Source organism: Anomaloglossus baeobatrachus, chromosome 2 (assembly GCF_048569485.1).
Source record: "Anomaloglossus baeobatrachus isolate aAnoBae1 chromosome 2, aAnoBae1.hap1, whole genome shotgun sequence".
NCBI classification, from domain to species: domain Eukaryota; kingdom Metazoa; phylum Chordata; class Amphibia; order Anura; family Aromobatidae; genus Anomaloglossus; species Anomaloglossus baeobatrachus.
Window position 1 is genome coordinate 99,371,917 of NC_134354.1, and position 12,894 is coordinate 99,384,810.

At 49.4% G+C, this 12,894-nt stretch overlaps 1 protein-coding gene and 1 long non-coding RNA gene across 2 annotated transcripts in view; one reads left to right on the forward strand and one right to left on the reverse strand.

Moving 5' to 3' along the window:
* ABR (ABR activator of RhoGEF and GTPase) overlaps nt 1-10,417 on the reverse strand; it is a 551,973-nt gene extending 541,556 nt beyond the window's left edge. Inside the window, exon 1 of the mRNA XM_075335215.1 lies at nt 9,714-10,417. Within this exon, the coding sequence (XP_075191330.1) occupies nt 9,714-10,365 (652 nt within the window). The 5' untranslated portion in view covers nt 10,366-10,417. The remainder of the gene's footprint in view (nt 1-9,713) is intronic.
* A 161-nt stretch (nt 10,418-10,578) lies between these two features.
* Nucleotides 10,579-12,894, forward strand: part of LOC142283911 (uncharacterized) — a 79,225-nt gene continuing 76,909 nt past the window's right edge. Inside the window, exon 1 of the long non-coding RNA XR_012745491.1 lies at nt 10,579-10,628. This is a non-coding gene — a long non-coding RNA (uncharacterized LOC142283911). The remainder of the gene's footprint in view (nt 10,629-12,894) is intronic.

Consider the following 12,894-nt stretch of genomic DNA (forward strand, 5'->3'; position numbering starts at 1 on the left):
GTTGAATGCAAAACAATCAAACGGATAAAAACGAGCCAAAATGTCCCTGCACAGCCCCCGTCATAAAACCTCTACTATTTTTTCCACATCCTCCAGGTCATTTTCAGAGTCTACCAATGGGCACTTTGGTGAGAGGATGACTACATTAGTCACTCGTGCAACGCTCCTCACCTGTCTGCACGAGTACCACACTCGGCTGTGTCTGTATTGTGCCGAACGCTCTTGCAGGGTTATTTTTGGAGCTTTTCTCCACACTTGAGGTCAGTTTTATAGCACTTGGTATGACGAGGGCAGTGGAAATATTGAGTAGGTCTGCGGAGGAGATGCATCAGTGGTGCTTATACCCTGGCTAAACTAAAAATACTGAAAAACAAATACAGACAAAGCTCTGAAGCAATTCTGTAACAATAGAAACGTGCAGGGAACACGCTCCACTATAGCTAGTCCAGAGCCACCCGAGGAAAGGACGACTGCAAGTGCTGCTCAGTAACCGGCTTAGGCTACTTTCACACATCTGGTTTGAGCAGTGCGGCTCAATCCGGCTGTGAAAACTATGCAACGGATAAGTCGAAAACACCGCATCCTTTGCATAAGTTTTTACATGCGGCCGGTCCGTTTTTTTCCGGTTGCGGCATGCTACTGAGCATGCGCAGTGGAAAAAAAACGCATGCGGCGAGCGGATGCGGTTTTTTTCCGCATCGCGCCACATCCGGCCTCCTTAGGTATGCATTGAAAAATGCGCCGCAGCGGCCGGATGCGGCGCGATGCGGTGTTTTTTGCCGGAGCAAAAAACGTTGCAGGGAACGTTCGTTCCGGCCGCGGCATCGGCTAAATCTGCCGCATGCGGCAAAACCGGACCGAACGCAAGCCCCTGCGGCACAATACGGCACTAATGTAAGTCTATGCAAAAAAAACGCAACCGGCGTTACAAAAGCCGGTTGCAGTTTTTCTGCAGAACGCCGTATTGTGCCGCAGAGCAAAAATCCGGATGTGTGAAAGTAGCCTTAAAGGGAACAGGTCTGGTTGTATATTGCTAATCCCCGCCTAAATGTCCCTGTATACACTAGCATTGATAAAGAAATCTGTAGAAAAAGTATTTCTAAAGATCCTTTAAGCTAATGAATCCAGCGACTAGTCGCAAGGACATTACTTCCCCTGGCTAGTCGGCCCCCTTAGCATGTTAGTATTCCCCTGTGGGCATGCCAACATGCTAATGAATGCGCAGCGTCTGAGGCATGGCCGCTTTCACCTCTGCTGCCACTGCTGGTTTTCGGCTCAGTGCCCATGATCAGAATGTTCCGGAACGTCCGGTCATGCTCACTACACCAGTTTGAAGCCGGGGCGCGTACACATGGCTTCATGAAGCACATGACTGGAAGTCCAGGACTTCTGATCATGTGCACTGAGCAGAAAACCAGCAGTGGCAGCAGAGGTGAGAATGGCCATGCCTCTGACGCTGCGCATTCATTAGCATGTTAGCATGCCCACAGGGACGTGCTTACATGCTAAGGGGGCCAACTAGCCGAGGGAAGTAACACCCTAGTAACTAGTCCCTGGCCTCATTAGCATATCATAAAGGATATTTAGAAATACTCTGAAGATTTATCTATGTTACTATATGATGGGACAATTAAGCAGGGATTAGCAATAGGCACCCAGAACTGCTTGTGGCTCTGGGTGCATATTGCACCTGACAAGTTCACTTTAAGGCAACTTTTCAAGTCCTTCATGCCCTCCAACCTAGCAACATTCACACATGTATGCCAAAATTCCCTGCATAACCAGCCCTGTATAATGCCATTTACTAAAATCAATGTTTAAAAAAAGCATTTCTAAAGTGTGCTGTTCCTATGTTAATTAGGACCCCGATTAGTCAATGGGGCGTTAGTTCCCCAGACTAGTTGTCCCTCTTTCCATGCTCCCTTGTGGGAGTGATAACATGATTTCTATGAACCGGCGTCATTGCAGTTCCTGGAAACCTTGTGCATGCATGCAGCTCACTTCGGCAGCGCGCCACAGAAGCAAGGTATATGTGGCGCCCCTGAATATATCAGGGTACCACAGGGTACTGCAACCCTTACCAAGGGTGCAGGATCCACCATACCTGGTTCCAGGTTCTTAAGAAGCCGGTGTTGCTAACATCAGCACAAATCCCAATCACACCTCACATCCTGTCCTGTCAGACACACCAGTGGGTTGGATAAGCGGAATAAGGCCACCCACCTAGGGGTCAGGAAGACTGGGGTGGGGGGTGGGAGTCAGTCAGCTCTCAAAGTGAGAGGGAGTTCAGTAGAGCCCTCAAAGAGTGAGGAGCTGGGGAGTAGTAGCTCTCGGGGAGCTAGACCAAGGCAGGGTCGCAGACGGTAATCCGGGACCAGAGGAGTCTGGGACTGTTGGCAGCGACATTGGAAGGGTGCGATGGACATAGTCTATGAGGACTGTCGGCATCAGAAATCCAAAAGAATTGACCGGTACCGAGCACGACGGGGTACAGGACCCTAGGTCAGGAGCAGGTTCATCCGTCCTGATAATTAACCTGGGAGGGAGAGTCTCTTTATAAAACTTCCCTAGGAGCTCAGAGATTGAAGGTGACAACACACCGCGGGAGATAGGGCTTTCCAGTAACACGGCCCATTAAAATCCCAAGTGCCAGCTGTTATCATTCAGGGACTGAGGAGGATCAAAAAATGCGGAATCCCAAACAGGTACAGAGTGGCTGGAAACTTAACGGACTGCAAACCTAATCCTGACACACAACTAGAAATAGCCGTGGGGCGTGCCTACAATGACATGGACGCCTTGACAAAGCCAGAGAACTAAATAATCTCACAGATAGAGATATGAGAAAGCTAATCTGCCTCAGAGCAGTCCCCAAAGATAGATACATAGCCCCCCACATGTAAAGGCTACGGTGATATAGAAAAACACAATACGAAGCCAGAAAAAGACAGATTTCAGCAAAGGTGAGGCCCAAACTATCTTTATAGGAAAGGATAGAAAAGGGCAACTGTCTGCAGCCATAAAAACCCTAATGTATACCAGCACTTCTGATATGGAAAAATCCTGAGGTCACACGACCTCTCCCCCATTGTATCAGCAGTCAGATGTTACTGGGATCCAAAAACACTAATACAGATGAGGGACTGAATTAATACCAAGCATGACAAACAATACTTTGCAGAATCATGGAGCTAAGTATACAGACACTCCCAGCAGGGAATGATCCCATTCCACCACGAACTTCACACAGACAAAATAGGAATCATGCATTAGTATCAAAGCAGAAAAAGCAACAAGAAAGTGGAAAACAAACAGCAGAGGTACAAAGACCACTTATCTGAGAGGAGTTCTGGTAGTGAGCTGAGCTGGTTACAGAATGTCCTTAACACACAGGAGACATTGACCACCAGCAAGTAGCAAGAGAAAACTACTCAGCTAAATAGACCAATCTGACCCGGATTGCCAGTCCTCAACAGGTGTGTAGCTTTCACTCCACACATCAACTGCACCGCCAGCACTGACCACAAGAGGGAGCGCCAAACTGGAAAACGTATTCACAACAGCCAGCCACCAAGAGCTCAGCTACACTACAAATATATAGTGAGCGGGGTCCCAACAGCTTGACGCCAAGGGGCCACACAGAAAACTAACTTGTGCACGGAGGCGGCTCCGGATTACCCAGTGAAACCAGTGGGAGCGGACACCTGGACGGGCTCCCCATCCTAGAGACTGTGATGCACAGTCTTTGGTTTATCCTCCATGTGAGTGTCTGCTTTATAATCCTCATCCTGCACCACGATTACCCACAGTGAGTAACCTGGTTCCCCTGCACCCTGCGCTCCCAAACATCTCACCAAAAACCCCAAGGGCCGGGGCCTTCCCTACCTGTGGAGGGACTGACAACTTGCTGCTCCACACCATCTGCCCCAGTACTCCTTCCAGCAGCAGCGGTACTACCATCACCGCAACCCGCAGGTGGCGTCACAAACTTCTCCCCTGTAAATAATCCCCCTTTCAAGGATCGGAGTGAGTGCTAAGCCCGGGTCCGGACCCCTCGAGCCACGACCATCCCGGATCCGAGCACCATGGTCTGCGACAGGGAGGCACATATACACGTACCGGCTTCTGAGAGGTGTACTGTGCATGATCGGAAGCTTCTCAGATTCTGCACTTCCGATCAAGCGCAGTGCACCTCTCTGGAGCCGAAATGAGTTGGCTTCTGAGGTGCACTAACGCTGCCGAAAGGAGCCACACGCATGGACAAGATTTCCAGGAGCTGCGATGATGCGGCCTTGTGGAAATCATGTTATCACGCCCACAGGGGGTCATTAGGGCCCCTTTGCAGCCAAAGCTCTAACTAGCATAGGAACAGCACACTTTATAAATGCTTTTTTAAAACATTGATTTTAGTAAATGGCATTATACAGGGCTAGTTAGGCAAGGAATTGTGGCATATACATGATTGCTGCTGGTTGGAGGGTATAGGGGCCTGACAGGTTGGTTCCCTTTAGTGTCATGCACAGTCCAGGTTTTGTTTTATAGGCAGAGGACGGCTTTACATGTAAGAAGCAAAGCTTGGACTCCTTATAACTATAATGTACCAGCACCTGACAGCGGAATACTGGTCACAGACTGGGACTCGATGAACGGACACTTATAAGGGTCGCAATGTGAACCCCACGTCTGACCTTCAAAAAAAAGGGGCCAGATACAGTCTGGGATTTTCAAGTTATTAACAAATATTGGATTTAGCATGGGGCTGCTGTTTCATCAAGAAAACTACATGGACGATTATTAAGGCGGTGTGGTTTAGGGTGAAATGACTGTTCTGCAAAATCAAATAACTGATTAATAGAATGCCACACATCCGAGTCTTAGGGTACCGTCACACTTAAGCGACGTTCCAGCGATCCCACCAGCGATCTGACCTGGTCAGGATCGCTGGTGCGTCGCTACATGGTCGCTGGTGAGCTGTCAATCAGGCAGATCTCACCAGCGATCAGCCACCAGCGACGCGTGGAAGCGATGATGCGCTTGGTAACTAAGGTAAATATCAGGTAACCAAGCGCTTGGTTACCCGATATTTACCTTGGTTACCAGCGCACACCACTTAGCGCTGGCTCCCTGCACTCCTAGCCAGAGTACACATCGGGTTAATAAGCAAACCGCTTTGCTTATTTACCCGATGTGTACTCCGGCTAGGAGTGCAGGGAGCCAGCACTGGCAGGCTGAGAGCGGCGGACGATAGTAGCCAAGTTAAATATCGGGTAACCAAGCAAAGGGCTGCTTGGTTACCCGATATTTACCTTGGTTAGAGCTTACCGCAGGCTGCCAGACGCCGGCTCCCTGCACATTCAGATCGTTGCTCTCTCGCTGTCACACACAGCGATGTGTGCTTCACAGCGGGAGAGCAACGTCCAAAAAAAATGAACCAGCACTGTGTTTAACGAGCAGCGATTTCACAGCAGGGGCCAGATCGCTGCTCAGTGTCACACACAGCGAGATCGCTAATGAGGTCACTGCTGCGTCACAAAAACCGTGACTCAGCAGCGATCTCGCTAGCAATCTCGCTATGTGAGAGCCATGGTCACACGCTGAGTATTTGGTGAGGGTTTTTTTTAGCTCAGTATCTGTAAAACAAAACCAGGAGTGGGTAAAAAAATGCAGAAGTGGTGCACGAGTTTCCATGATACTTTTCCTCTGATTGTTCCTCTCCTGGCTTTGGATTCCAAATATGGAAAGACAAATAAGCAACATGTGAACGTGGTCTTAGAGGAAAATCTGTCTGTCTGGCTTAAAAAGTATATGTACATAGGGGCTATACACAACAGACTGAATTTTCCATCAGTGTGCACAGCAACAAATGAAAGTCAAAAAAATGGCAGCAAGCACCATCTCACCCATTGTGAGAACAGGCACCGTGTGTAGCCACATGAACGATCCAATTCCAGGAGAAAAGTCACTTACAATAAGGGTTGCCACATGTGGTCCGCCACGCCATTCTGTGCAGCCCCAAACTTTCTGTATACTGTTTTTTCTATGTCAGAGGGGGGAGAAAAATAAAGGACTAGCACACTGCTCCGGAGCGGGCACCGAGTAACCATATCAAAAGAATAGGGATCATTCACCCCCATTTGGTATACATGGGTTATGGTGGTGGGTGACTGTGCAGGTAGCTCTCACTATTCTATAAAGGAATGGTAAATACAGCCAGATACTACAACACCCGTAATGGAGAGAGCCATGTGTGCAGGCTGTGCTCCTCTCTGGAGTATTGACTGCAGAACAGGACCCCCATTCTCCAGATAAGTGGGAGTACTGGTAGTGGAACCTGCATCTTAGACCATTACGGTTAATATACCGTAACTTGCGAAAGTATTCGCATTTCAGGCTTTATAAAGATTAAAATTTTAATGTTATGGTGAAGAATCAACAACAAGTGAGACACAATTGTGAAGTTGAACGAAACTTATTGCTCATGTTAAACTTTTTTAAAAAAATAATAAACTGAAAATTGGGGCGTGCAATATTATTCATGCCCTTTAACTTAATACTTTGTAGCGCCACCTTTTGCTGCGATTACAGCTGCGAGTCGCTTGGGGTATGTGTCTATCAGTTTTGCACATCGGCGGAAATTCTTGCCCATTCTTTCTTTGCAAACCGCTGGAGCTGAGTGAGGTTGGATGGAGAGCGTTTGTGAACAGCAGTTTTCAGCTCTTTCCACAGATTCTCAATTGGATTCAGGTCTGGACTTTGATTTGGCCATTCTAACACCTGGATACGTTTATTTGTGAACCATTGTAGATTTTGCTTTATGTTTGGGATCATTGTCTTGTTGGAAGACAAATCTCCGTCCCAGTCTCAGGTCTTTTGCAGACTCAAACAGGTTTTCTTCAAGGATGGTCCTGTATGTGGCTCCATTCATCTTCCCATCAATTTTAACCATATTCCCTGTCCCTGCTGAAGAAAAGCAGGCCCAAACCATGATGGTGCCACCACCATGTTTGACAGTGGGGATGGTGTGTTCAGGGTGATGAGCTGTGTTGCTTTTACGCTTTTACGCCAAAGATATCTTGTGGCATTGTAACCAAATAGTTCGATTTTGATTTCATCTGACCAGAGCACCCTCTTCCACATGTTTGGTGTCTCCCAGGTGGCTTGTGGCAATCTTTAAACAACACTTTATGGATATCTTTGAGAAATGGCTTTTTTCTTGCCACTCTTCTATAAAGGCCAGAATTGTGCAGTGTACGACTGATTGTTGTCCTATGGACAGACTCTCCCACCTCAGCTGTAGATCTCGGCAGTTCATACAGAGTGATCATGGGCCTCTTGGCTGCATCTCTGATCAGTCTTCTCCTTGTTTGAGATGAAAGTTTGGCTGGACGGCCGGGTCTTGGTAGATTTGCAGTGGTATGACACTCCTTCCATTTCAATATGATCGCTTGCACAGTGTTCCTTGTGATGTTTAAAGTTTTGGAAATCTTTTTGTAACCAAATCCGGCTTTAAACCTCTCCACAACAGTATCACGGACCTGCCTGTTGTGTTCCTTGGTCTTCATGATGCTATCTGCGTTTTAGACAGAACACTGAGACTATCACAGAGCAGGTGCATTTATACGGAGACTTCATTACACACAGGTGGCTTATATTTATCATCATCAGTCATGTAGGACAACATTGGATCATTCAGAGATCCTCAATGAACTTCTGGAGTGAGTTTGCTGCACTGAAAGCAAAGGGGACAAATAATATTGCACGCCCCAATTTTCAGTTATTTTTTAAAAAAGTTTAAAATAAGCAATAAATTTCGTTCAACTTCACAATTGTGCCCCACTTGTTGTTGATTCTTCACCAGAACATTAACATTTTTATCTTTATGTTTGAAGCCTGATATGTGGGAAAAGGTTGAAAAATTCAAGGGGGCCGAATACTTTTGCAAGGCACTGTACTTTTGATATACCATAAAAGGTAAAACCCCTTTCAATTTTAATGTGGCCCTTGGAAATGGTTGAATAGGACAACGTGGCCCTCAGACCAGGCAGGTTTGTGCACCCGTGATATACAAAGACATTTTTCCAGAAAACGTACAATGATACTAAGCCATGATGCCAAACCTCCTACCTGCCACCTATATGTACTCATCAGCCAGTCATCCTCACAGACAAGAGGTGCCAAGCTGGCAGCACTCGGGAGATGGGTCTATGAGTGCCAGGAGCTTCATCTGTAGACACAGCTGGCACGTAGGGACAGAGGACACCGCAATGAAGCCTCCGGCAATTTCTCAACAATGAGGATATTAGTCAGCGGCGACTCCTGGCACTTTCTAACAAGGTTTTCCTGCATGAATCGTCCTAATTACACAGGGTGAGATTTCTTGTGCCCATGACGAGGAAAGAGCTAATCGGATTTATGGCATCAGGTGGGTTCCTATACATTATATATACAAATACTGTACATCCCCAGTGCCCCAACCCAGGAGAGGTGCCAGACCAGACGGTGCCACCACCGCACACCGGACTGATAACTGATCACATTAGAGATCATTCATCACATTTATTGGTGAGAGGGGTCACAACTCTGCCTCATCTGGGGGCCAGAACACCCATTCCAGGCCCCGAATGAACATCTCCAGCATTTTCCGAGCATCTGACCCAAAATATCCCTAAATCATAGGCAACAGCCCAATATTTGATGAGGCATTATGCAAATGTAGCCATGCTGGGAGTTGTAGTTCTACCCTTCCAGGACACGTGTACCCAATAAAATCGTACGTACTCCCAGCACTCGTACAGTTTCCCTCACTGATATCAATTTTTATTTTTGCAATAGGGCAAAGCAACATGCGACAGATGACGTGGTAAACAATTCACGGTGAGGATCTGGGGCACAGAGCAGAAGGCTCCGGCCACATCTGAGGCGCCAGTGCAGATTAAAGGGGGTTTCTGGGCAAATAATACTGATGACCTTGGGTTAGGCCACAACTATCGGATCGATGGTGGTCCGACATGCCACCAATCAGCTGCTGTCAGCTCCTGCAGATCACTTCCTATTCTCTGGCACAGGAGCTGACGTGCGGACCTTGGCTCTGTGCCATATTTACATCTGCCGGGTATCGGACCCCTACTGATCTGGTTCTGATGACCTATGAAAAAAAAATGGGTCATCAATATCATTCGCCTGAAGAACCCCTTTAAGGACACGCACCATTATAGTCAAAGGGGTCTGTTCGGCACTACTGGTGTTCGTGATGTGACAGATCCGGCACTGCCGTCAATTCCGTTGGAGTAGAAAAATGGAAATTAAAAGGGGTTACAACCAGTTATTGCCTTTCCGCAGCTAATCGGTGGGTGTCCGACCCCTGGGGCCCACATGAAAAAGGTAGATGGGGATATTTTAATTCCAGTTATAAAAGGTAGCCGGGCAGGTTGGAAGAACAACCATCACTCCATTCATTTTCGGCAGGGCTCCCGGAAAATGCCGAGCACAGTGTCCGGGGAATGAATGGAGCGGTGCTCGCACAAGAATAAGTGCCCCGATCTTCAATCTGATGATCGACACCGCTCCTGGCAGTCAGACCCCACCGATCAGTAACTTATGCCCTCTAATGACAAACCAATTTCACCAGACCACCCCTCTAAGAAAGAGGTCCTTGACCAGAGACTCTGCTGGCCTCCGCTCCCCCGGTGACCACTCTGACCCTGGACACCTACCTACAGAGTCGTCGTCTTCTCGGTCGGAGCTCAGGTAGCCATTACTGCTCCTCTCCGGGGAGCTGTGTCTGGGGGAGTCCTCCCGGGGCACTCGTAGCCAGTCCCTCCGGGGCCACTCCAGGCTGCGGATAAGGTTCCCCAACACAAAGCTTTCGGTGGAGCCATCAGCATCCTCGTAGACTGGGTCAGGGACAGGTGGTGGCGGAGCGATGACTGGCGGCAGTGGGGCAATGACCGGTGGTGGCGGGGCAACTACTGGTGGCGGCGGGGTGATGCCTTGTGGCAGAGGGGCAATGACCGGTGGCAAGGGGGTGTTGACTGGTGGCAGTGGGTCGATGATCGGTGGCAGCGGAGCAATGACTGGAGGCGGCGGAGGTACCAGGTCTCGGTAGGACCCCCGCTTCGGTAGAGTCGGTGGGGGCACCTTGGAGCGCTGCTGGGGCACCGGCTTCTGCTGACGGGACAGGGCGCTCTCCAGGTAGGCGACCTTAAACTTCTCCTCGGCCAGGACCTGTTGCAGCCGCCGGAGGTTCTCCTTGCAGCGCTCCAGCTCCCGCCGCATGTCCTCCGCAGAGCTCAGCTGCATCTCCGGCGCTTCCTCACCGGGGAACTCAGCCCGCCAGTGCTGCTCGAACTCCCGGGGGTCCCACATGTCTGCACCTGAGGCCGGTGAGGAGGGGAGGTCCGCTGGGGGCAGCCGCTGCTCTCAGTCTTCCTCGCACACAGCAGCCCCTGGTCCCGGTAACACCGCGCTCATCATCCGCACCGCAAACTTTCTCCCAAAAGCTTCCGCCTGCTGGGCGTGGCCGAATGCAAGTGACGTCATTGCTACCGCCGACTGTCCGGATAGAGGGGCGGGGCCATCAGACCTGGCTCCGGAGCTGTCAGTGGCAGTGTGTCACCAGGAGCCGGACGGTGAGCGCTGCCGGTGTCCTGCGGCCGGGGGAGGCGAGGGCTGCTCAGTCTATACTGTCAGCAATCAGTGTCTTTCCAATGTTATAACGATTCTGCTGAGCTCAGATACCTTAGTGTTAGTGTGAGTATAGATATTTGCAGTGGCGTTACTAGAGTATTATGGGCCCCGGTCCAAAGTTCGGACCTAGCCTCCCCCCCCCCCTCCACGTACACCGACACTCGGGGTACAGGACAATGACACTGACACTCGGGGTACAGGATAATGACGCTGACACTTGGCTCTTACCCTCAGCACCCAGATTTCCCATGATCTGAAATCCCTCTATCAGCACCCAGCTTTCCTGTGATCTGATACCCATCTTGTCCTCGGCACCCAGCTTCCCCATGCTCTGCTATACATCTTTCCCTCAGCACCCAGCTTTCCTATATCAGAGCATGGGAAAGCTGGGTGCCGAGAAAAAGCCTTTTTCCCTCAGCACAAAACGTTCCCATGCCATGCTTGTATCTTTGTCCCTCTTGTTAGAGTTCTCCAAATACAATAATGGCCTTCGCATAACCTTCCAAATAGTATAAAGGGTCCCACATAACCCTTCATATATTAGAATGCAGCTACATAGCCCACCATGTATTATAATGCATTTCCCATAGTCCTCCATATAGTATAATTCACCCCATAGTCCTCCATGTATAAAGTAGCCCTCATAGCCCTCCAATTATTATAATGGATTTACCATAGTTCTCCATATATTATAATTCACTCCATAGTTCTCCATATATTATAATGCACCCCCATAGTCCATGTATAAGGTAGCCTTGATAGTCCTCCATATATTATAATGTAGTCCCTATAGTCCTATATGTATTATAACGCAACCCCATAAAACCTTCATATTGTGTTATGCAGCCCCATACTCCTCCATGTATAATGCACCCATATAGTCCATGTATAAGGAGTCCGTCATGTTGTATAATGCAGCCCCATAGACCTCCATGTATAATGCAGCCAGCCCCCTATGCTCCATGTATAATGCAGGCAGCCCCCCATGCTCCATGTATAATGCAGCCCCCATGCTCCATGTATAATGCAGGCAGCCCCCCCATGCTCCATTTATAATGTAGGCAGCCCCCCATGCTCGATGTATAATGCAGCCAGCCCCCCATGCTCCATGTATAATGCAGCCAGCCCATGCTCCATGTATAATGCAGGCAGCCCCCCATGCTCCATGTATAATGCAGCCAGCCCATGCTCCATGTATAATGCAGCCCCCCATGCTCCATGTACAATGCAGGCAGCCCCCGCATGCTCCATGTATAATGTAGGCAGCCCCCCCATGCTCCATGTATAATGCAGCCAGCCCCCCCATGTTCCATGTATAATGCAGCCAGCCCCCCCATGCTCCATGTATAATGCAGCCAGCCCCCCCATGCTCCATGTATAATGCATCCAGCTCCCCACATGCTCCATGTATAATGCAGCCAGCTCCCCCCATGCTCCATGTATAATGCAGCCAGCTCCCCCCATGCTCCATGTATAATGCAGGCTGCCCCATGCTCCATGTATAATGCAGCCAGCCCCCTCATGCTCCATGTATAATGCAGCCAGTCCCCCATGCTACATGTTTAATGCAGCCAGCCCCCCCATGCTTCATGTTTAATGCAGATAGCCCCCATGCTCCATGTATAATGCAGCCCCCATGCTCCATGTATAATGCAGCCAGCCCCCTCATGCTCCATGTATAATGCAGCCCACCATGCTCCATGTATAATGCAGCCAGCCCCCCCATGCTCCATGTATAATGCAGCCCCCCATGCTCCATGTATAATGCAGCCAGCCCCACCATGCTCCATGTACAATGCAGCCCCCCATGGCCCCTGGCCACCGTGTACACACGGATTTAAAAAAAAAAAACAAACAAGTTCTATAACCTCTCACCTCGTTCCAGCGCTGCTCCGTCCTCAGCTCTCCTCCGTTCCCTTGCTGCTGCTGCTGCCGTCGGCGTCCTCCAGTCCTGCGCTCTGTGCTCTAAGCACAGCCGTCGCACTGGAGTGATGTCACCGTGCCTTGATAATGATTCCATCACCTGTTCAATAGTAAGGAAATCCTGAAAACATGACTTGTTGGGGGCCATGAGGACTGCAGTTTGGGAAACACTGGTCTACACCATCTACGCTGGACGAGGAACCAGTGGCTGTCAGTGCTGTTCACTGATGAAAGTCGATTCACGTTAAGCAGAAATTATGGCCGCCACTGATGTTGGAAGCATCA